The sequence below is a fragment of the Melospiza melodia genome, chromosome 4, assembly GCF_035770615.1.
Source record: "Melospiza melodia melodia isolate bMelMel2 chromosome 4, bMelMel2.pri, whole genome shotgun sequence".
Taxonomy (NCBI): Eukaryota; Metazoa; Chordata; class Aves; order Passeriformes; family Passerellidae; genus Melospiza; species Melospiza melodia.
The window spans coordinates 6,978,563-7,004,088 of NC_086197.1; the positions used below are offsets into that span (position 1 = coordinate 6,978,563).

General features: G+C 45.9%; 1 protein-coding gene across 1 annotated transcript in view; it reads right to left on the reverse strand.

Annotated features, from left to right (window-relative positions):
* Positions 1–21,013, reverse strand: part of CCDC3 (coiled-coil domain containing 3) — a 36,610-nt gene extending 15,597 nt beyond the window's left edge. Inside the window, exons 1-2 of the mRNA XM_063153733.1 lie at positions 20,604–21,013; positions 19,527–19,701 (exon numbers count right to left, since the gene is read on the reverse strand). Coding sequence (XP_063009803.1) covers positions 19,527–19,701; positions 20,604–21,013 — 585 coding nt within the window. The remainder of the gene's footprint in view (positions 1–19,526; positions 19,702–20,603) is intronic.
* Positions 21,014–25,526: the final 4,513 nt, after the last annotated feature.

Consider the following 25,526-nt stretch of genomic DNA (forward strand, 5'->3'; position numbering starts at 1 on the left):
CAGCAGAAGAATACATTTTACAGGAATGGAAGAAAACTTTTATTCTCACTCATTACCTAGGTCAGAAATCAATGGTAGTGTGAGCTAATCTGTAAGAGCACAGCAAGAACATGGCACTGAGCCTCTTGAGGGAATGGCAAAGACCCTTTCCTGCAGATATTTGAGGCCTCCCTTCATCAGCCAGATGTGGTTTAGGGTTAGTACATGTAAAGTGCAGCACAAACTCAGCTGATAGGACTGGATGGCCAGTTTGTTTAATCTGAGCCCCATCCAGGTGATCTCTCCGTTCTGCCTTGCTCTATTTAATCCTGTTAATAAGTACATTCCTGTATTGGCATACAGCACCTACACTTCTCATGGCAGTCAGTGTTACTGAAAGTCAACCAAACTGATTTATCCTGCTCCCTCCAGATATCTGTGAGGCATTTCAAGTGAAGAAAAATAAACAGAAAAAAAATCCTGATAAATTGCATCATTCCAAATGTTTTTCCTTCCACATTCTCCCCACCCTAGAGAGTCTGCCACTTAGTAACATTTCTTTATTTAATCCTTTCCTAAAATACCCTTTTACCATTGAGAACTTTGCAACTGTTTGGGAGTGGGCCGAGTTGTTTGCTGTTTTGATGGAAAGAGAGAAACTAAATTATTTCCTGGCTGAGATTTATGCGTGAAGATTTAGCTTGCAGCCAGACTTTTTTAGCCAAGTTATAAAATCTGAAGATAATTCCAGCTCTCATCGTCAGTGACTTTTATGAAGCAATTCAGGATATGTGCAGGAATAAAAGGAAACTCCTCACCATGGAGGTTTTCATGGAAATGAAGAGACACATTCCTGCACAGAAGGAAAGGGCAGGAACATATGTCAGCCTAAACAGAGCTGTCAGAAAGCAGAATCCCAGCTTGCTAAAAACTTATGAACATGTTGATGAACCCATGGGGTTTTTTAAGGCTTTGGATGCAAACTGAGAGTGAAGCAGAGGCTGCACTTGCCTGTGGACAAAACAAAGCTGAGTTTTGCTTCAGACATCAGGCTTTTGGAAACTTAAGAGCAAATGCCTTGGTGTGTTACTGTATAGATGCTCCTGATCTCCTGAGATTACTCAGTTCAGTGCTGGTCAGCTGGAAGGTATGATGGTCATGTTTTCTACCAAAAGGACACAGAAAGGCCTCACTAAGACATGGATGATGTACTTCTCCACATCTTCTGCCACATTTTCCATGCCAGACCCTGATGGGCTGACCCATGTCTGAACAGTAAGGTCCCCAGAGCAGTGTCAGGCGGACAGGCTTAAAGGAAAGAATAGAGAGGAAGAAGAAACAGGTAACTGAAAGTTCCAGAAACCCACAGTGAGACCTGTGAGCCTAAAACTTTAGGTCTCAGCTGAGACACCCCAAAAAGGCTTGTGCTTTTGGCTGCATCCACATGAGCAAGTCAATTGGAGCAAGAGGAATGTGTCTGCAGTCTGAAGCCCTAGATGTGTTTGGGGTGAGCAAACAGACAGGAAGAGGGCTCAGAAGGTGTGTGAAGGCCCGGCTGTGGATCCCTCATGTTCCCATTAGGAGCTGTGCACACCATCCAGGCATCTGCAGCAGTCTGGCTGTGTTTCCTCCAGAAGGAATCCACTCATTGTGCAGCAAAACCTCTCTGTGAGCTGAACCAACAGCTGTCAAGCAAAATCACATCTCCTACTCACCAGACTCATTCCCTCTCAGGATGGAGATTGCACTGATTTGACACATCTGGCAAGGTAAGACAGCTCTTGTTCCCTCAGGTGCTTTGTCTGAGCTCCATGGCTTGGGAAACTTCAAACAGGAGACCTCACAGCCATTGCAAAGCCTGCAATGCCACTGCTTTCACATTTGCCTCTCATCCTTCCTGATGGGCCAGCTCCAGGCTCTGAAGGTGTTCCACTGGGCTGGTGGAGGCCCCTCACAGCTCAGCTGAGGACAGGAGGTGGGGATGGATGGAGCTCTGGGAGTGGGAAATCCAATTATAACTCAGAAATGGCCGCTAGTGGCTCCCCAGAGCCACCTCCTCTCACAGCTCACTAAGTTTCTCTCCATGAAGTTCCTCTAGAAGGCTCAAGCACAGAGCTCTAAATCAACTCACCTATTTCCTGCCACTTGGTGCTCTGCCAATCTTTACTGGTGCTGACATCCATGCTCTCCCAAATTCCATATTTTTTTAAGAACAGTTGAACCAGCAAATGCTGGGAGAACACTGAGCCTGTGAAGCCACCTTGGCTGTGTTTCAATGTCTTCTGGAAAGATCCTAATGCAACACAGACGTTCATGATATGTTTGCACTTGCAGCTAAGTGCTGGCTACACTTGAGCTTGTCTGTAATGAGCTCTCTCCACAATACCTCACATGAAATACAGACAGACAGACAGGCATATTGGTTTCAGAGCTACATGGGAAGGAAGGCAGATGTCTAGCAGCAAAAAGAATTCAGTAGATACAAGGACATTGACTCCCAGCTCTGCTAATCACTGTCCATGCCTTAAAAAAGCCAGGTAAAAATTGTTCAGACACTCCAGTTCAGAAATGAGTTCCTGAGACACAACCAGAACAACTCTGAGGCTGGAGCTGGACTGAGTTCCACAGATGTTCAGATCCACTAAAAAATGCCAAGAACTGTGGCTGACCTTTTGGTTTCGGGGCTGGAGAGTGACACACCAGAAGATGCTTTGCTATGGACTCTAGGCTTTGAGTCCAGGTCTTGCTTACATGGCCGGGCAGCAATTTGAATACAGCAACAGAAAGGAGAACAAAAGTAATGTGGTGGCAGCTAAAGAAGCTGCCACCTGTCCAACAGCTCATGACAGCTTAGTTGTGCCTTTTGGAGTCAGTGGTGTCATTGCTGGGAAGGTGTAAACTCATGTTTTACATTAGTGACTTAAATACTTAAATTTAATGAAGACTGCTGAAAATGCATATCTCATCCTTTGATTGCTGAGGGAATAATTCTCAGGTATTTCAAAGCTTAATTATTCAAAAAACTTTTCAGTCAATTAGAACTCATATGTTACAATATATAAATATGTACAAATTATAGGGATAATTCAACTTAAACATCAGTTGATCCAATTACTGGGCTCAGCCCCCAAAGTTCATGTGAAATAAGATCTCACAAGCAAAGTTTCACCTCTATCACTTCTCAAAGTAGACCAATACCCTAAACTAACAAAGCTGCTTTCATCCAAAAAATTCTGTGGCTTCATATTTCAAACTCATTTATTACTTTGCTTTCTATGTATAACTCACAATTTGTGAGAGCTATACAAAACCACATAAAAGGGAAGAGGAAAAGGGAGGAGTGCTATAATAAATTCTGCATTACCTGATAAGATAGGTGTCTTCTCATGCCAACTCCCCTTGGTGTTAAATTGCAGGAAGGGTTTATATGCAGTTATAACCTCATTGATTCTGAGCTGAGTTTTGAATCTTGGGCGGTGACACAGTGGTTACAATTGTGGGTTGCCTGGACTTTTAAAATGTAGTTAAATGACAATAAAGTTACAGTAATGGCCATGACAAAGAACATCCACAGCAACCACAAATGAGCACTCCTCAATCTTCACCCTGTGTGTCTCTTATGAGCTTTACCACTGCAGCTCACAAGTAATTCTCACACAGCATCTGTGAAGCTTGCAGAAGCTCAGAGGAAGAGGACACAGCTCTGCTCAGCTCTGACAAATTACAATCAATTCACTGTTACAGATCGACCATGTCTTCCAGGGCAATACAGAGCTGTGGGACACTTTCACTCCTTGTAGCCAGCTGGGTCAAGAGCTTCCTGAAGGCTACCCCAAAAATCTGTCTCTGTGTTCCATCAGGACCAAAAAAACCCAGCCCTGTGGCAGCTGTGAGAAGATGCTGTTCCATCATTCCTTCCAACAGCTGCTGGACACCCCTGAGCACAGCCTGCACCAGCAGGAGCAGTGTTTTGCATCACCGTGTCCCCAGCTGTGGCAGGTCAGCAGTGCTGCAGATCTCCATCTCCTTCCTGCTCCTTTTCAAACCCCACCGTGTCAGCTGAGTTGAATCAGTTCTCTGGATGCCTTCCCACTTCCTCAATGCTTCAGCAAACAGCACTAAGGGTGTGAAAGGGCTCAGTGCACATCCTTGAAGGAACCCAGGCCTGACAAGCTCTTCTTGGCTGTCACTCTATGTCAGTGATATATTTGCCTTTGTTTTCCCCTTGTTTTTAAAGCTGCTCTATAGTGTGTTTTACTGCATTTGATGGGGAACTGTAAAAGGCTCCACAGAGCAATGCTTTTTCTCACCCCGACTCCTCAGCTCCAATTCCAGAAATTGGAAAGATGGTGCCTTAGACAGCTTCTGACCTTCCTCTCAAGGCTGCTTCTTATTCACTCCTGTGGTTCAGATTGCTTTGTAAACATGATTTCCTATGACCCACAGGGAGGGAAATCCCTAACAATGGGCTTTGGGGCAGGGACACTGAATTCTCCATTTTATGTAGTATAGTCCCAAACCCCATATTTTGTGTCAGCCAAACTAGAAAATAACATGCGGTCCACTATGAGGCAATGAGGGCAACAAGAATCAGTTCTCCTTAAACCAGATTATATGAGACTTCCTTTATAAAATTGTTGGAAGTCATTGCTTTTGCTCACCAAATTACTTAAGCAGGTGCATATCTTTCCTAGAAAAGAGTTCCAACCTCTTTTTCATTGATAGAAAATCTATCATGACCCCTGGCAAACTAAAGATTAATGATCTACTTCACTTCAAAAACCCAGTGTATTTAGGTTGGGTTATATGGACGCAGATTGCTGCCAGTTTCAAGCTGTAGGTCAAAAAAGAAAAATATTTAAGGCAGAATAGTTCTGGTTTGATTTCTGAGTCAGGAAATCCTTGCTGTAATTGCAGTCTGCCAGGTAAGACACACTTCCCCCGTGCTCTCACCCAGACCATATCCAGGTGTTTGAGGAGGTTCTGCCTTCCTCTTCAGAGAAACACAGTGGCCCCTGGCAATGGTTAATTACCACTCTGCTGATTGACAAAGTGCCAAGGACTGAGCACTGCTGCCTCCAGAACCGATAATTACATTTTTGTCAGGCTGCCGAGGTCCTCACACACACCTGCACGCTGCCCACACAGTTGTTACAAAGAGATTTATAATAATTAATTGTAGCATTCCTATCACGCATCTCCCCACCCACTTCCAGCAGCAACACGTAAATCCAGAGATGAGCATGTCTAATTTCCTCTCCTTGCTAACCTCAGAGTAAAGCCAGCTAAGAACATCTTCTGTTTGCAGCCTTTGAAGCCTTGAGTCATGTTTTTTCCTGACATCTTAATTTCATTCTAGGTGAGGAATCACACTTTTTTCTCCTCTTCTTCTATTTTACTCTGCTTATTTGTTCACGCCTTCCTGACTAGTCTAGACAGCCCTACCACTTATGATTTTGCTCAGATGGATGCTTTCCAAGCAGCACAGCTCTCCTCCCACAGAACATGGGCCAAGCTTCACAAAACCAAACCTCTTCCCACGGATCACCATTTCCCCAGCTAGCAATTGGCTTCCAGAACTGAAGAGGTAGGAAATAAAGACTCTGCAAGATATTCATTGCCTCCAGGATCCTTCCCAATTCCCAAAAGCATCTACTGTCCATGCAGCATCCCATCAAGCTGCATCCCTCATTTCTACTCCTTCCCTACTCCATGCTCACCCCTGGAACTTCCCAACCTGCCAACCTGATGAGCCCCTGTTGCAATGCTTTTCTTACTGGTCTTCATGCTGCCCCTTTTGGGAAAGCAAAAAGCCCCATAAGCCCCACTGAAATTTTCCTTCTCCCTGATTTGCTTCTAATCTGTTTTGCATTTTATTCTTTCTTTTTATTCTTTTTTTTTTTCCCATATTATGTTCTGTTTTTACATCCTTCTCGGTTTTCGCTTTCTCTCACAGGTTGCTGGCACTATTGACGTTCATCTGCACTTAATCTTCTTGGGGTTAAGTCTTACACACAAATATTTGCTTTCCCTGTTGGCACTTCCAACAGTCTAGGCAAAACTCTGAAATTTCCCTGTGGCAGTAGCAGTGGGAGGTCCCAGACAGCCAGGGAAGGGGCTTTACTCCCTCTTTTCTTGCATTGCACAGTGTTAGCAGTAGCTGATTCCTGTCCAGGACAGGGGAGGAACAACCTTCTCTGAGGCTCAGACATTAAGCTTGGTCTGTAATTTTGAGTCTCCTGTCCTGTGAGAGGGTTGAGGATAAAGGGAGAAAATAGAGACTGACAACATCCTCCAGCAGAAGAACTGGGAGCATCACATAATAAAGTAGGAAACAGGTTGAAAGCAATCAAAAAGTTGGCAATCAAATCAAAAAAGCAATAAAATTCTCAAGAGAAGCCTGGACAGCTTTATGGGAGATAAATTGACTGGATGTCACTGAATATATAGACAGAAATAAATATATGGAAGTTGCTTCACCACAGAGATTTCTTCAGCTTAAAACACTGGAGAATGGGAGGGCAGCAGCTAGAATTCTCTTCCTGTGCTCTTCCATGGATACCTGATTAGGTAACTCTTGGCATACTGTGGGTCTTGGGATGGGGACAGGGGAGAATGCTGACAGACTTTTACTTTACTTCCTCAGAAAACTTTTGGCAAAACTGCCATTTTGCACCAGTTCAGAACTTCTGAAAATAAAGCATCTAACAAAAGGACTCCTGTACTCCACTCTGCTGCTGGCCAAAGCCCTTCAGAATGTTGTATCAGTCTCTGTTCAGATTCTAAGATCAATAAAAGTAGACAAGCTCCTTTACTCAATTCAACTAATAGTTAAATACATCCAACCAAGAAGCCAATCCAAAGCCAGAATATTTATCATAAAATGCATAGAAAAACATGTTCAGAGTCACATCTACAGTGTATACTTGAAGTTCAAAGAGAAAAGGCCCAAAAATCAATGTTGAAGTAATTCAAACAGCCCCATGACACCTCCAATAATGGTGACTGCATTAGAAAGATTATTCCAGTTGTTCTACAAGCTTTAAAGGCTTTCTGTGTCAGAGACAATGTTTCCTTTTGGTAGAGTATTGATAACACATGTGCCCTCACTTTTTATTTCTTCTCCTAAAAAAAGAAAAAAATGTTTTTAAATTTCTTTGCACCATTTTCTAAATCAGTTCATGACTGACCACAGGCCTTAAAAAAAAAAAAAAAAAAAAAACAAACAAAAAAACAAAACAGAGACAGAGATTTCAGAATTTCAAAACACAAGGATATGCTTTAAAGCAATTTAGAAGATTGGATTTAAATCCACAAAACAAAACTCTACATCCCTCATGCTCTCAGCAAATTTTATCCAAAAGGCTTTATGAGCTAGAAGATAAAGACTCCAAAATGCACCATAAGTTCCAGCCAAATTCAAGCCACCTGCTCCACACAGCAACAGACACAGGCACAGAAGGAGGACTCTGGGCATGCTGCTCTGGACTTTTCCTCATCCACTGAATCCAAGCTGGAACTGCTGTACCCAGAAAAAGAAGCCAGTGAGACAGAGCCATGGTCATGGTGAAGGTGTTGTGGCATAAATGGCTCAGGACCACATCAGTCCCTTTTAGACACAAATAAGTTCATATGTGGCCAAGGCCAGACCACAGAGTGAGCTCAAATATCCCCTGTTCTTGCAATTAATATATTGTCTTTGCCCCAAAGACCAGCAAATCTGAAAACAGGTATTTGTAGGGCTAATGTTGCAGTGGGTGCACCATTAGGAGATCTTTCCACTTCCATGTTGTGCTGAGCAAGGATTTCCAAATCCCTGTGCTGCTCTAGAGAAGTCAGGAATACTGACTGCAGAGGAAAATGCAGGGAAGAAACAGGAAAAGGAAAAGGAAAAGGAAAAGGAAAAGGAAAAGGAAAAGGAAAAGGAAAAGGAAAAGGAAAAGGAAAAGGAAAAGGAAAAGGAAAAGGAAAAGGAAAGGAAAAGGAAAAGGAAAAGGAAAAGGAAAAGGAAAAGGAAAAGGAAAAGGAAAAGGAAAAGGAAAAGGAAAAGGAAAAGGAAAAGGAAGCAAAGGAAAAGGAAACAAAGGAAAATGAGAAAAAGGAAAAGAAGAAAAAAGAAAAAGAAAAAGAAAAAGAAAAAAGAAAAATATTTTCTAGGACCTGGAAAAAAGGATACTGCACCTGATAAATACTGAGAGCAAACATGAACACTTCAATAGCCACGTTCCCAGCTCATAGCTGTGGGGTTGAGGCCGCCCCAGGACACTGCCAATGTGTAAGTTAATATTTAAAGATACATGTGGGCTTAGGAGCAGAATAAAGTACACAATGAGCCCTGGGCAAGCCTGAGATTTCTCCATTTCACAACATAGGAAATGCTGTAAATACCATGGCAAATGCAATTACAGAGTGTGATAAACACCACTTCGTTAGCAGAGACCACAGGAGGCTTCTCCTGTTTCAGAGTTTCTGACAATGAGCAGGACCCGAGGCTGATCCTGAATTCCAGACACAGAACAGGCAGGCAAATGCCTCAGGGATGCCTCCAGCCTGGGATTTTGTTTTTAGCCCTTCTCTGGCCTGATGCTTTGAGGGAAGGGCTCTGCTCCTTCATATCCCCAACATCTGTGATGTGTTTCTTGAGCAGTGACTGTCTGTGAGGACAGGATGTGCTCCAGCAGCTCCAGTGCCACTGATTTGGAAGCACCACAACATTTTCCATCAGTGGTTCAGCTGCTTTCAGACCCTATATTTCAGTTCAATATAGGAGGGTTTTGTCACTGGATGTGATTTCAAGCCATTTTTATTATGGCAGGCAAGATTTGAGCACAAACTATTATTTCCAGGACACGTTATTGATGATTCTACACCTTTGGGAAAAGAATCAAGAATCACATTTGTTCCTCTGCCCTTTGAAACCAAGACTTAAGAAAACACAGGCTCAATTAGGATTTCAAGGGGCAGATAGTGAAGTGCTCACTCAACTCAAAAGGAACGTGCCTGAGCCTGAAATGTGTAAAAGGACAAACCCCAAATCATTGATGGCGGTAACAACCCTTCAGTAGAGCCTTCTTAAAAGTGTTTGTTTGCAATCCTCAGAGGTTTTTCACAACACCAGGACTCATGTCCAGCATGGCACAGAGAACTTGGAGTGATTTTTAGGAAAATTCACCTCCAGGTTATCTTTTTGAATCTGGCTGATGGAAGTGGGCTTTGGATGCTGCCTGGTACCTCCTGGACAGAGTGAGGGACATAAACCCTCTCCAGAGAGAGCAGCACCAACACCCAGCTTGAAGAGGAACAGGACAGGACGGGGGGCTCTGAAAGCCTGCACAGCCCCTCCCAAAGCCATGCCATGAGCTGTGCAGTGGCTCTTCCTCCAGAGGCAGGCAGCCAGGGAATGTCTTCTTCTGACCCACTTTAGAAACTTTGTAAATAATGGAGATTTTACCACATTAGAGGGCCACACATTTCGGTGGGTTATTTCTTCATTTCCTATCCCCATGAGTTATTTTAATTTTCTCTCATTTCCAATGTTATTTTTTCTTTGTCTCTACTCACAGAAAAATCTCCAGCAGATGTACTTACAGACCAAGTAATGTTCTTCCCCACAGATAAGCCATGTACACACAGAGCCTCACTTAAGACAACTTTTATAGACCATGAATAAACTCTCTTCCAGCCAACCCACACCTCAGAATTCTGTTAAAGTATGAGCAGGCGTGTGGCAGAGGTGCCCTATGGTTACTGTGACTAAGCCCCCTCCTCATTATTGCTTATCTCCCACACCAAAGGATGGTGCTTTAAAGGTAGAAAACAGCTTCCTCACTCTGCAACCAAATGGAGAATTTTGAGTGGATGTGGCTGCTGTGTTTTTGCTTCAAAGGCTCTGAAATTGGATTTCTATCTTTCCCCATGTAAGGGAAATTAGGACTTAAAGCATCTGAATTTCTATTCCTATCCCTGAGCCATTGTCAGTACAAGCTGTTCCTTTGTTCCTCCCCTTTGACTTTCCCTCCTTTCTCTCCCCAGCCACCACCCAGTTAAGCATTTAAATAATTTTCCACAATAAAAGAATCTAACAAACAACATCCAGAAGAACATATTTGTGTTTGTACCCTGTTTAAAGGCTCTGGAAATACAAAAAGACAGCCAAACAAACAACTGTGCTCTGAAATGAGTGTACAGCAAAGACAAATGAAGGCAATAAACTCATTGCATTTTGAGGAAATGAAGAGGATACAAGACACCATCCACCTGAAGAAGGAAGCCAGACCTCATAGCACCAACATGCTCTGTTTGAATAAACAGCTAAATAAAGGGCTGGATTTTGACAAATAAGGATTTTGACAAATAAGTTTACAGGTAAAAAAATAATTCAGAGAGTTGTTTCTAATCCCAGAGGTCATCGATCAGGGAGCAAAAAGAATTGTCTCCACTGGACTGGGATACAGAGCCCAACACACCTGCCTTGCTTTTACCTCTGCAGAATGGAAATAGCTCTCCTGCTGCCCCTGCAGAGTGAAGGAGATGGGTCAGTTTGAGGATAACAGTGTGTAAATACCAGCTTGCATTTTAGTCCCACATCTTGTCTCATTATAAAACACTGCACCAATTTCCCCCTTGCAGTTGCTACTGGTTCCTTACTGATCTAGGAAATGCAAAAATACTGCAGGACAAGTCCGTTAAGCGCTTTCAGATCTCAGGAAATATTTGTTTCCTTGCTTGCTCTTAAGTTTTTTGGGCAGCAATTCAGACCTGGCTTTTTAGTCATATTATTTTCCTTTTGTATTTTACAGTGTCATGGAAACTTGCCTCTCCCTCAGTGCATTTTTCCCTGCTGTCATTCCTTTTACTGATGACTCGACTAAGAGTTGCAGCAGCCTTGCTCCAAAAAAAGTTGACACACTGGGGCAGCAAGAGGAGGGAGTCACAGCATCAGCTGCTGGAGGCACCTGCAATGATTTGCTCAGCAACCAGCTGCAGTTGGTCCACCAAAACCATCTGTTCCCAGTCCCCCTAAACCAGGCACTTTGGTTTGTCACTTCACATTAGCTGCTGCAAGGGGCTGAGCACTGCCAGGGCCAGCAGCCAAGCCAAGCCTGGCACCACATGGCTGCTCCTGGCTGAGCACAACAGGGCAAGGACACTTCTCCAGGGGAATTTGGAAAGGTTCTTGGCTGGTGGAGGCAGGATTTAAAAGGCTCTGTCTGCAGCTTCCATTAGGGACTCGAACTCCTGCTGCCTCAGAGCCAGCTTGGCTTGTCAGTTGTGAAAATAAACATCAAAATGCATGGGCTGGGAGAAAATATGTCCCAGATTAAAAGATCTCATCTCCCTTCAAGCCACAGTGGCTGATCTGGTTACAGACAGCATCACAGGTGTCCTGTCTGCCAGCTGCCAGCTGGATTTTGGTGGCCGTTGATTTTAATAAATGTTTTGCTCCATCTTTTTCTGTAGGTGGGTCAGGTGGAGAGAGAGAAAAATTCAAAGAAAATACTCTCCCTGGGTTCAAGATAAACAGCAACTAAATCAAGGTCTGCCCACAATGCCTTTAGGAGCATCATGTTCATCAAGGAGAGATCCTGGTCCAGGAGTGCTGATCTGCATGAATCATCCTTTCCACCTGCTGACCAACACAAAGCATCAATTTGCACACAAAAACCCCCAACTCATCTACAGACTCACAGATTTACAGAAGGGCTTGTTGGCTCCCATAACTGGATTGAGCAACACAAATTATGGGTACTTCCCTCATAAATTTTGGCAGATCTTGTTCCAGAAAACTCGCCTGAGACTCATTCTGAATGTATTCCCCAAGAGCTGGCTCAAAAGAAGCTCTAGGAAAATCCAAGCAGGTGAAGAGCCATGTGATGTTTGCTCTGATGTTTGCTTCCCCTGCTGCTCCCAGCCCAGCCAAAGCACTGGAACAGCCCCAGTGTGTGACTGGGAGCAGGATCCAGGATTCATCTGAGCACCTTTCAGTGGCTCCCAGGCAAAGTCAGCACCTCCACCCTCTGAGACTGAAATGTCATGGGACAAGTATGACCTGTAAGCATGACTGGATCCAAAAAACCCCCACAATCTGCTTCTTTGGACTGCACATTCTGTTTTGCCTTGGGTTAGTAAGATGATAGATCCACCTTAGGAACACCAGCCTCAGCTCTTCTCCCTGGAGAACATGTCCCAGGTGTCTGGGGGGCACCTTGAGTGGAGGAAGCACCTCTGTTAAAGAAGGGGATTTGGCTGTGGACACAAACTCTTTCAAGCACTACTGCACTACTCAATTTCCCAGCCCAGATCAGCACCAACCCTTTCCCTGCACCTCTCCCTTCATCTTTCACAGTGGTGGGATGTCCCTTCTCACTTTCCCACCCTGGGGAGGCTGTGAGCAGGAGGGCAGGGAAGCAGAGGTATCACTCACACCCAGGGAAGGAGACAGTGCACTAAGTCAGCCTCCTCATGTGTTCTGGCTGCCACTTTTCCCAGGACAGTGTCATCTCCAGAGGGGGTGGATGAGAGGTCCACTGCTCAATACAATACAATGCAATGCTGCTGCTCAATACAATCCACTGCTCACTACAATGCTGCAATTCCCAGCCCATCTTCACATGTGGATGCTCAGGTGGGATTCAACCTTCCCACTGCCCCCCTGAGGGAGGTGTCACCCCCCTCAGCCACTTCTGTGTTAGCACAGAGGGAACATGAGCAGCTCCATCAAAATCCCACCTCTCCTACCTACACAGTGCCTTGGCCCTGGTCTAAGAGGTTTCCTAAGGTCAGGACCTCCCAAAAAACTCTTCATCCAGCTAAGAAAGCACTGCTGGGCTTGAAAACCATGTCTGGGCTGGAAAGCCCAAGGCTATGGCATCCCTGCAGACAGCCTTGGATCTGAAACTGAGGAGGGACAACAGGGTCCCTTCAGCCCCACCTTTGTGTCTCTCAACACGCAGAGCTCAGCCTACAAATATCAACTGCCTCTGTGGCCACCAGCCAGGCAGAGAACCCCAAAGGTGTCCTGGGGCTGGGGCCAGATGCCTGCTCACCACCATGCTCAAGTACAGCAGCAGATAGTGCCACAAAATATGGAATGAATTAGAGCATTTGGCAGAACTTCATTACAGTGTGACTCTGGATAATTAAAAGAGGCCTGGAGCCATGTGGGTCTCCCTTCCCTGCCAGTTCCTGGAAGGATTGCTGCTTCACCCTTCGAGGAGGCAGCAGCATACACACATACACACATAGCCCTGGTTGTCTTGGTATTTCCTTGCTTGGTGAGCTGGAAACTGGATATTTTTAAGGATATTGTGTACTTGGATGTGCCTGAGACACAGCAAGAGAGAGCTGTGCTCTGGAGCAATCTGCAATGCCTGATAGGCAGCAATGGCCCAGACACGTTCACCAGGAGCTGTGGGACTCTTTGGGGCTCCCCTGTTGGTACCAGGAGGGGGCTAAGGGGGGTCTCACCTCAGCACCCATCCCCCCATGGCTGCCATGGGGGACAAGAGCTCAGATGGGTGGGGAGAAGCTCCATTTTCAATCCCAAATTCTGACTGTTCACTAATAATACCAAATCCAAGGCTCCCACGTTACATCAGGTCATCCCTCCTGCATTGTGTATGAAAACCAGCCAATCTATCCCAGCAGAAATTATGTGCCTCTAAGAAACAACTGAAAAGCAGAGATATTGCCCATTTTTCCCTTGAGAAGCACTGATCAGAACACCTTCTAGGTGTAATAATTACAATAAAGACCATGTGCAATTGAAACATCCTGTGGATAAGGCTACTGTGTATTGCTTTGTGATCTTTTACTCTGTATTTTATCAGCCTGTGTGCATGTGGAAAGATAGAAAACTGATAGGGATATGCCAGCCAGAGCCCTAAGAGTCCCCTACCACAGCCTGGGTGTGAAGATTTGGGAAAGAATCAATTCCATTTCTGTGCCAAAAGACTCCTGGGGATGTTACCCAAATGTATCAATTGTCTCGTGGTCTTCCCTTGCCCCAGACACTTGTCAGCAGTTCTCCATTTCATCTGATATTGCTTACATGTACTCAAATTAAAGACAGATCACAGGGAGGGGGCTCACCCTGGGTGGGTTTCTGGGAGGAAAACAAAAGCTCTGTAAATCACTATGAAAACAACCCAGAAGTGATGGCACTTTCTATCATGCTATTAGGCTCATGGAGAAACAGTTCCTCTAACCAATGGCAGGGCAAGAAACCACATGTAAAAGAAGATTTTCAAACCTCTAGATATTGGACCTCACTTCAATTCTATTTTGAGGTCTTTTTGTACTGGCCTTGCCACGTAGCACTGTTTTTAACTGAGGTTATTTTGTGTTTCCCTAGTGCCTTAAGACCAGAGAAAGGAGAATGTCTAATGCAGCTCATGCCACAAGCAAACACAAAAATTCGGTACATGGGAATTAAAGAGAATTGTCTCCACCAAGCCTGGATGCTACCTGCTCTTTTTCAGACTGCTTCTTTTCCTAAAACTGCTGGCTCTGGACTCCATGAACAGCATTTTCCAGTTTTGAAACTCATCTCCTAGCACTCAGAGCAGAGCGGGAACTCTGCAAGAGCAGAAGCTCTTAACTTTAATAAGAGAAAAAAATAATACTTTTTCATTTTAATTTGGTGAATAACATGGACAACACAGTTATCAGCTCATTTTTCCTAGTGGCCAGGATTTGCAAGACTCACAGGGCAGAGTCACTTCTGGCATCAGCAATGTCCACCTCAGCCACCACAGGAAGAGCTCTGGCCCATGGATCCAAGGCAGCTCAGGCTCTCTCTGGACATGACACTATTTATGCACTTCCAAAAATCAGCGTGGTCTGAAAAATTACAGTGATTTCCCCAACGTTCCTTCTTTCTTCCCCCTCTCTGGGGGCATGTTGCCTGCGAGATGGATCAAAACAAGTCCCTGTAGCAAACATCACATGAACAAGCCCTTCTCTGGTAGGCAAGGAGCTCTAGAACAGGTGGCTATTGCTCTGTGGCTTGTGTCCTTGTAGTGCTGTGAAGTGTCACTGACTGAGACCCTCTGCCATTCACCTGGTTGAAAACATCAGGGAAGAGACAGGCTGGACCAGGATGGGCTCAGGGATTCACCCAACCCAGTGGCTCCCAGTCCATGCACACAGCAGTTGCTGAAATACAAATAATTCTGAAACTATTTCCTCTACTTCCACAGAGGGAGATTGTAATTTAATTCAATTTTTGATTTGCACAGTAATGGCAAGGCCATTTATGCAGTTACATTGCTTTTCTTATCTAGTTCCCTTTTCAGCTGCTCCAAAGTCTTCCAGGTGTCCCAGTCAGGTCATTAGTCTGCTACAGCAGCCATGGTGCCATCAGAGAAGAAGATCCAAACCCAAAGATGCTAAACAGATCTTTGTAGACTGCCAGGCTAACTCACTAATTACCTTGCTTTTTATTTGGGACACTGGCTACTCCCACAAAAGCTCTATTATTGGAGATAATACCTCCAGATAAAGCTCTGGAGGTCTCTCAGAAGGCAAGTCCATTCATCTAAATCAATTGAGATAACTGTGTGGTTGTGGCTCTGCTGCTTGAGTCAATGCAGGGGGAGGTGTTTAATAAAAGGTATGGTCTCCCCCTGCAATCTCTGAGCTTAATTGAAGTTATTGGACTCCTTAATTTCATGGGCTTTATCTCAGGGCTGTCACTGTTGCTCACAATTGGGCTGACACCTTGACATCAGCCCCTTGTTGTGGGGTCATTTTGCAGCTCTCCTGCACACATAAAGGGGGATGACAAAAGAACACATTTCCTTACCAACCTACTGACAAAACCCCTTCAAGACCCTCTGAATGATAACTACAAGTGCTGCTAGAGATTTCTACTGTCCTTGTGGACACCAGACCTCAAGTCACTTCTCCTGTAATCCCTCGTGTGCAGACAGAGCAACAATGTCCTCTTTGTGAGATCACACAACCCTGCAGAAAGCCAGAAGGAGAAATTACAGCTCCAAGATTTGCACCAAAATGGTGAAACTCTGCAGGGGGGGTTAGATTTCAATCCCAATGTAATGCATCATCCCTTGGCTTTAGAAACAATCTTGTGGAAACCACTGCAACAACAAGCTGGAGTAAAGCAAGAGATCTGCAAACATCACCAAGGGGCTGAGACAAAAAGTCAAGATGAAGCCACATTAGTATTTGCCTCTGCAAATGTGGAGGCCAAAATGCAAGTGCCTAAAGAAACAACAGCAGGAGCAATCATTGCACTCTGAAATGGCCAGAACAAGAGCCTGAGTGAATTTATGAGATTGTAGGGTTATTGAAAAACTATGGAAAGCAGTATTTGGCTCTTAGCCCAGACTGCAAGGGGCTTAAAAATGCAGCTGGAATTAGCTTACAGCAAAAGCAGCAGGCCCAGGATGAGGAAAGTATTATTCTCAGTGAGATGTGCCTTGGGTCTGACCTCTTTTCATCACACGCCACGGGCCTTTCCGAAAACTAAAAGCATTTTACCATGATGGGAAAGGCAGGTGGCACATCCCACTGCATCAAAAAGTTCCTGCACATCTCTTTGCTCTCTTTTGCATCATCAGACACATTTGCTGGAAGAAGGAGAAGGAGTTGTCAGTGTTTTCCTCATTTCACCCCTTGGGTGCTTGCATGCAAGGAGCACTGCAGACAGAAGAGGCCAAGCAGGAGGACAACATGTCAGTGGTCACTTTGGGGTCACCTGCTGCATGGCCAGCTCAAGCACACCCTGCAGAAGGGACCCCTTGCTTGGAGTAGGATTACATGAGGCAAAGACACTCATCCATCATGGGATTTTCTCACATTCTGGCTGAGCATCCCAGAGCTGCAAACACAAATTATCCATTGCATCTGCACGTGCTTCTAGCACCAAAGTCTCTCTTAAATTGTTCACTCCAAAAATATATCAAGAGCTGGACTCCAAAAGACTTTCAGACTGTGGGATTTGTCTGTAAACAGAAAATTTCATCATTCCTTTATTCCAAACCTCCTCTGGCCTGCTGCTTTGTAAGTTGTCCCTGCATGCAGCTGTTCCAACACCTGGAGGCAGGACCTTACCTATGAACTCCTGGGATGGGACTGTCATCCCAGCTGCCTTCTGCTTGGAATGTCTCAACATTTCCACCTCTCCTCTTTGACTGCACAAAACATCCATGATGTATTTTAAGTAACAATTTATGTGAGCACACAGCAGCTAGTGAGACCCCTGACTCCTCACTACAGTATGAGACAACCCTTCCCTCTCTGTCCAAGCTCTTCCCAACCTGACACCATCATAGAACCCCACTTAGGATGTACCCAGGCTCCCAAACAGGTTCTTTTCCAAAACTCCAGGAGTAATGCTCTGAGTTCTGTTCACTGTCTGTGCCTGAAGCTGGCACACAGCACAGATTTCAGCTTAGGAGCCAGCATGGGGCAGCTCAGCCGAGCAAATTCAGAAATGGAAATTGTTCACACTGTGACAGGATGTGAGCAGACAGTGACAACTGGGAAAGCCACCACTACAGGTAAAAAGGCAGAGAGAGGAGGGAGATGTAAAGAGACCTGTACCTGGAAGAGCTGAGGAACAAATTCCTGATACTGCAGCAGCCAGAAATGTCCCCCCTTTCCCAGGCTGGGGCACGCAGGCGCCGGGAGCCGGCGCTCGGCTGGGCAAACACAGATGCAGGAGCTGAATGGGAGCACAGTCAGCCCCAGCTATTTTTAACTGGTGCAGAGGAAGCTTCTACTTTCCATTATGAGGGCTGGACAAAGTGTCCATCAGTTGTGCTGAATGTGCTCCCTGGATGGGTGGGGGTTGAAGCCCCCGGCCCCAGCAGTGGGAGCAGCAGCTCTAATCCCCCCCAGCCTGCTCACAGCTGCACGGGTCAAAGAGTGCAACAGCTGAAATGCACTTCTGATACATATCCTGAGGGCTGCCCAGCTTACCCTGGGGGTTTCTGCCTGGTCATTTCCATTAAGGCTGACTGGTGAGATTCACTGCTGGCATAAATGAGCACCAGCCCATCAGGATCCCCCATGTTTAGCTCAGCATCACCAGCAGACACTGGCAGTTGGATCTGGTGGCCTCCCCATGCCACTTTGCTCCCCTGGACAAAAATCTGTGGATTTGGCAGCAGCAGCACCTTTACTTGCCAAGTATGTTGCTTGTGGCACTGGGGAGCAGGGGTTAGTTGAGAGGGAGGAGGCAGGGTTGGGACCAGGGCTCTCCACCTCCCCCTTCTTGCCCAGACAGGGTTACACCTCTGCAATTTAATTGTAGGATAACTAATTTCCTCTTAAATATCAGTCTCTGCTGCTGTCCCATATATTTGAACAGCACCATTTCATAGTCTCCCCTCAAAAATATCAGCAGCAAGAAAACACTTGCTCATGGGGCATCCCAAGGAGAAGAGCTGTGTCACTGGCCAGATGGCCACACAGCAGCTCAAACTTTGTATGCTGGCATTTGGCCAGGTGGTGGAAGGAAAAGGCTCAGCCAGCTACTGAGTTCCCTCCATCCATCTCCCAAGCAAGCCACTCACACATCTGCTGTCATACATAAACATCATGCCTCGGGTAAATCCACAGAAGACACAAGCAATGACACCTGTCCTGTCCATCCTGACCCAGAAAGGTGCTTAAAATGTTCTCAGATACCAGGGGAAGCCACCAGCCTCCAAAACAAAGTTTAGCACTAAACCACTCCAAGTTCCACTTTCTCAAAAGTACATGCACATCCAGAACATGCACACACATGATAACATGTTGCTCCTCTCTGCCAAATAAGCATTTGTTAAAATCCTGCATTTATTACACACACTACAATCCCATAAAGGGGCTCAGGAGCCACCAATAGTGGGCATCTTTGGATGTTCTTATGGGAGGATTGCCTAGAGGGTGAACTGCTTTCTGTGGCCTTCCTTGAAAGGAGAAAGAGACATTTCATCTGTCTTGTTCAGAAGTAAGTGCTGGCATCCCTCGGAGGAACCCTGCCCTCATCGCTCACTTGAATTGTGCCCTTAAGAGTATTTTTTTCCCCAGCTGCTACAAAGGCAGCTCAGGGTGATTAGTTCAGTAGATGTTTATGCTGTTCTGTGGAGTCAGGCAAGAATAATCCCTTACAGTCTGTCATGGTCCAGGCACTGCTCTCACTACATGAGATGAACACAGAAGTTCAAAAGCAAAGATCTGCTCCTGAGTATTTCAGCTGAATTTTTAAAAAGAGGTCTAGAGATAGCAAACCCAGAAATTATCTGGGTGGGGGAAGACAAGATCACAAGTAATACTATTTTTAACCTATTGCTCATGAACAAGTTGATACCAAGCTTTGTTTAGGTCCATGGGAAGCTGAAGAGGTTAGCACAGAGGTCAGCTTTGAAAACAGTTTAATATTTCCTCACCAGTGTGTTACTTTGCTAGTGATACCCAAGGAACAGGAAAATCAGGGACCTGCTGCTCTGCATTCATGTACACATGTTCACAAAGGACACGGGAATGCCTGTGCCCACTTTGAAAACAAAGCACTGGAAAGCAAACAAATCCCTTACCCGGTTGTCCTCCTGAATCTCCCAGTCACTGGAGAAGCTCAGCGCGTGCTGTGCCTGCGAGCAGTTGGAAAACTGGAAAAGGCTGGCAAACATTCTCCTGTTCTCCTGGGTGTCGGGGAAAATCGCCTCCTGGAAGTTGACTCCGTGTGGCAGCAGGATGTAGTTCTCATCCATTCTGGAACACAGATTGCAGGGGCAGCCCGCTGTGAGAATGAACAGCACTCTCTCTCCTGCAGGAGTCACCTGTCATACCTCAGCCTGGCTCGACAAAAAGTCACACAGACTTTTCGCCTGCAAGTAGCTCTCAGCTCTCCTGGCACCAAAATGACAATTCCCACCACAAGGACTGCATCAGGCAGCAGCAGTAAGGACCAAACTGCTCTTTCCACCCTGCAGACACCATGAAGGAGGCAAATCTGTATTTTGGGCCACAGTTTCTACTGAATTTGCATCACTTGAGCCCAGAGTTTAAGTACTCCTTCAAGCAGTCAATAAATAACTCGTGTCAATAAAATGTGTTTAAAGATGTTGCTGCAGACTAAGCCCTAGACAGCATCAAAATGAGTTTTGTCATGCACCCAGCCTAAGAATATACCAAGTATTTCAAAACAAGACACTGAGTAGTATTTCGCAAATGCTCTCAAATTGAAAGGTCGCAGAGATGGCTCTGTTCCCACATTGTGGTTTATTTTCTTATTCTTTCGATGAGCCCAAACTCAGGCTCTGGCTGGGACTCGATGGAAAGCTATCGGGTGAGTATTTGGGGATGGGTTTTAAACTCCCACGACAAACTTCGGCAAACGCGCTGGCCTCTCTCCAGCTCCGTGACCGTCCCGCCGTAAAAACAAAAGCAGCAGCACCCACGAGCTACTCGACAGCAGCTCCCTGTGCATGTGCTGGAATACTACGGGAGTTTGGTGCTCCGGGCTTTCCTTTCCCTATGGAACTGCCCAAAGGAGCGGGCGGTGCGCGGAGAGCGGGACGGAGCGAACCCTGCGGGCAGGGACGGGCGCGCATCCCCCGCAGCCGGGACGCGACATCCCAAGCCCTGCCCGGCCCCCCCAGCCCGGCACTCACCGCAGGAAGAAGAAATAAGCGTAGCCCTGCATGACGGTGTGCGAGTGGCAGGAGAAGTAGCCGAGGCCGGTGAGGTTGAGGCGGGAGCCGGCGGGCACCTCCAGCATGCTGCCCCACGCCTGGTCGCACAGCAGCTCGATCTCGGCCGAGTAGAAGAGATCCCCCGCTCCGTGCTGGGCGCCGCCGGGGGGGCCCCTCTGCCAGGGCAGGTAGTTGTAGGCGCCGTAGGGGTCGGGGTGCAGCGCCAGCACCCGCGCGTACACGATGATCGCGGCCAGCTCGGCCCGGCAGCCCTCGCTGAGCGGCCGCCACTCGGCCGGGAGCTGGCAGCCACCCCCGGCACCCGCCCGGGCCCCCAGCACCAGCACCAGCCCCAGCACCGGCACCGGCAGCGACACCGGCAGCGGCATCGCGGGCGGCTCCGGGCCGGGCTCCGCGGGGCTGCGGCGGGGCACGGGCGGCCCGGAGGCTGCGGGCACCGGGGCTGGGCAGGAGCGCACGGAGGCGGCGAGGAGCGGGTGAGGAGGGGTGCAGGGTGCCAGGGACAGAGCACGGAGGGCTGAGAGCCGGGGCAGGAGGTGTGCGGGCACAGAGATGCGGAGGGGAGGGACGGGGAAAGGCAGAGATGCGAAGGGGGCAGAGAGGCAAAGGGGAGGGCTGTAAGCGAGAGAGGTGCAAAGGGGGAGGTGAAAAGGGAGGGATACAAAGGGGAGGGATGCGAAGGCAGAGTTGCAAAGAGGAGGAATGCGAAGGGAAGAGGTGGACAGGACGGAGGCTGCAAAGAGGGGAGATGTAGAAGAGAAGAGATGGGAAAGGCAGGCGCACTCCGGGGTGAGCACTTGGTGGCACCCAGGGCTTTGAATGGTGAAGGTGTGCCTCGTAGGGTTTTGGAAGTGCAAGGGTCCCAGTGGAGCAGGGGGCTGTGCACAGCTCCCCTAGGAAAGAAAATCCTGGGAAACTTTAGATGTGTTTGTGTAGAAACTTGTAACTCTAGTCATCCACTTCTCCCACTTCAAATGAGGCTGGAGAAAAACTTGTAAGTGGAGGAGAGCAGCCTGCAATCATTTTCCAAAATACATCTGGTGAGCAAAGTAAAAGTAAAAAGCCAGGTCTCAATGTATTTTGACTTCCCACTGCTTCATCCTAGAGCAGTCTGATGCAGCTTTTTGGCAGATAGCTCAAAGACTGACCCTCTCCCCACATACAAACTGCTGTGAGCTTCTCCCAAGGATCCCTGGGGACCTTGCACCACTCACAGCCTCTTTCTTTTTCAGTATTCTCCTTTTCCCACATCTGATCTCACTTGCAATAACAGTCAGGAATGGGCATGGGACACTTAAAATCTTCTGGAAGTTTTGTTTTTTTTTTTTTTTTTTTTGTATGAATATCATGGAGACACAGTCACAGCTAAATCTCTCCCTGGCTGTAAAGGTTACTCGAAGTCTGGCAGCATGTCCTGGCTGGTTCCTTTAACCTCACCCTCCTTTTGTCTCCATCTGCCTCTCCAGTCCTCTGCAAGGACTTGGAGCTCCTGGAAGCAGAAGGTGCCTCTTTGTTCCATGTTCATGCTGCTCCTGGTATAGGAGGGTCCTTGTGCAGGACTGGGGTTCAAAATAATGTGCAAAATAATGAATCATCAGTTAAATAATGCTGAGTCAACTTCATGACAGTGAGAAAAATTGTTTCAGTGACAAGAGTCTTCCTCTGGAATAGTTTCATCGGTCTCATCTGTGTGCTGAAAAGTTTAACAAAGTAGTATTCATATTTCATGATGGCAAGATGCTACAATATATTTCACCATAGCTTTATGCATGAACAGCAAAGTTGGTTCTTGCTAAAAGATAAACAGCTTTTGATTTTTTTCCCCTAAAAGAAATTTCAGAATGACAGGGTTTTTCTATTTTTTCTCGTGTTTCTTGAAGATCAACAAATTGCTTCCAACTTTCAGGGAAAAAAGTTTTAAAGACAATTTTGCATTTTTTTTAAAAGAAAGTACCTTCAAGAAACCCCAAAAGAGCAACCAGCTCAGTATTTCTTGATGTTAACCATTAGGAAAAACTGCTTTTTTCTTTGGAACCTGAAGGGACAAAACTGTGGTAGATTTCAGAGCCCCTTTCAGTAGGTTTTAGATAAATAAATAAAAAATAAAGAGTAAAACAAAGAATTGAGGCTGATGTTGACTTCAGATAAAGCTGAGGCAGTTTTGGAGGCATTTTGTGCAATCCGGTGTAAATGGAGGCTTTGATATGAATCTCAGGTTTCTATGAGAAATGGTTTCTTGAGATACTGACAAAGAATAAAGAGAGAAGTGCTGCAGGTGGTGGGAGAGACATTCAGTCCATCCAGGGTGGTGTCTCCATGTCTGTCCATGTCTTTCCAAGTGGTTTGACTGGTGTCAGAGCCTGGCAGCTTCACTCACTCAAATCTTGTGTTCAGTGTGGGCAGCAACATGCTGCTTTATAGTGTTTTATTACTTGAGTGCCACTTGTCTGGAGGCCGAGCCCCAACAAGCTGAAGAGATGTTTGCAACAACAGATTGGTTGGTTTTGTCCTGGGAACCAAATTCTCAGCTTGTGTGAAATGCAGTTGCTGTTTCTTCTGTGCATACATACAAGATTGATATATTCTGGGTAAAAAAGCCTCATATTTAACCTTCATCTCTGCAGTAAATAATGGTCATCTGTCCTCAAACTGCTTTGGACATGTCTGATCTAAGCTGTGATCTGTTCTGCTGTTCCTCACATTTCCTTTAGCCACCACAAAACATAACATAATTTAGCTGGGAGGGAGGACAGGGTGAGAAAGGACAGGCAGCTCAAAAGCAAAACATGGAAGTCTCTCCTTAATGCTACTATTAATAGCCTAAAGTGCTTATATTTGATCAGGGCTGCTGGAATCAGTGAGCCAGCTCAGAAAACACAACTGCATTTGCTGGCATACTCTGGTGCTGGCTGATGCTCTCCAAATTGCTGTTTGGTGCTGATTACCAGAGTGTGGACACAAATAATTCATGCTCTGTGGAATTTCTCTGACATTCTGCAGAGTGGTCGTGTCAGCATTTTGAGGATACAGCAGGCATCCATGGAGTTGATTTTAGAGCTGAATGAGCTGAAGGGGGTCTTAGCCATAACCCTGGAGCAGACACAGAAGGTGTGCAAATCTACACATAAAAATATCTCTCATTTGGAAGTGCCTGATTTCCTTGGTCTCTTCCATTTATGTTTGCTGGTGCTGTGCCCACTGTCACTGTAAGGACTTGGGGTGGCGTGGCTCCTTTTCTCCCTTGCCCTCTGTGACATGTCCCCAACTGAGACCTCTCCCTGTCAGGAGTCTCTCTGGAGATTTATCAGCGTGTAACCTTTCTTTCCCATACCAATAAGCTGATCCCTTTGCTGTTTCAATTAATTAGCAACTCATATGGGTATTTTGGTAAAGAGTTCAAACCACCTCTATGCAGTAATAATTGTGATTTTGTTCTTAAATTTCTCTCCATAGAAGCTCCATCAATTTTCTTCTCCCTTCCTTCATTTCTGAGGTAGTGAAAAGTAACAGGAGCATCTGAATCCGTTCCAGGAGTCCTTTCTCTTCCAGCTCTAGATAACGAGAAATTAGTGACATGAAGTAAGGATTTAAAGCCCTCCCTGGAGGCTGCATCCTTCAGATCTGTGTTTGCTGTTTCTCTGCAGGGATCCACTGGCTGATCTGAGACGTTCCTCAGTGCAGTGTGAATACTTCTGTGCTGTGAACTCAGCGTGGGTCTGACAAGTGCTGCAGCCAAAACCAGCTAATCAGAGGAGCACCAATAGAGCCAATTACTGCTCAGGCTGCACTTTCAGCCACTCATGCATGTGCCACAGTTATTCATTCACTTCCTCTGCTTAGATAGTCTGTAGACTTTGAGACAGGCTCATGATTTTCCCAGGCAGGAGCTCTCCCCTTTTTTTCCCACATTTTTACAGATATTTAAATAAAAGATTTCTCCCCCTGGGCTCTGTAATTTTCTCTGCTGTTTCTGTGGCAATGCAGGTGATTGAAACCTTTTAATAAAACATTGCTCTGCTCTGTCTCTCTTTTCCCCTAAAGTATTGACTGAGTTGAGCATTAGTCCAGGTATCCAACAGGAGAGCAGAGTGCTCGGTCTGGCTGCCTTTCTGATGGGTGTAGGTGATCTGAGACCTCAGCCCAGCTGTCTTTTATTTATATATCTGCAGTGATTCCTTTGTAGTCCAGGGTACAAAATATCAAACCCAGATTTTTTTCCCCCATGCACAGATCTGTAAACTGGGTGACCTACAAAGATGAGTATTTGGCCGTGCTAGAGTCCCCACAGGAAGAGATGTTTTTGTTAGCTTCTTCTATCTATGCTTCACTAATTTGGGTCATTCTTCTCATAGTTTGACATTTGATCCATTGTATTTAACTATTTTTGTACCAATACTGGGCTGGCTGATTCCTATTTTAAAAAAATAAATCACATTTCCTGGCCATAGTTGTTAATGTTTTTTCTTTTGAAGAGTAATCACAACCATGAAGAAACTGGACCTGTCTTTTGGGATCAGCTGGGAATATTTGTCTCAAAGAGTTTGGAAATATTTATTTTATGCACAGCAGTAAAAAGACTTTCTGTAATATCAATTAGAATTAGAATTAAAAAGTGAGTAGAAGGATCAGGTAGTTGGTATGGATGGAGATCTTTGGCTACACCTTCACTGTATCTTTCTGCCCTTTCTTGTCCTCTTTGGCCTTTACCCTTACCCCTTTCCATCTTCACAGAATCATAGAATGGGTTGGGTTGGAAGGGACCTTAAAGATTCCCAAGTTCCATGGGCAGGGACACCTTACATTAGACCAGGCTGCTGAAAGTCCCACCCAACCTGATGCTGAACACTCCCAGGAATGGGACATCCACAATTTCTCTGGACA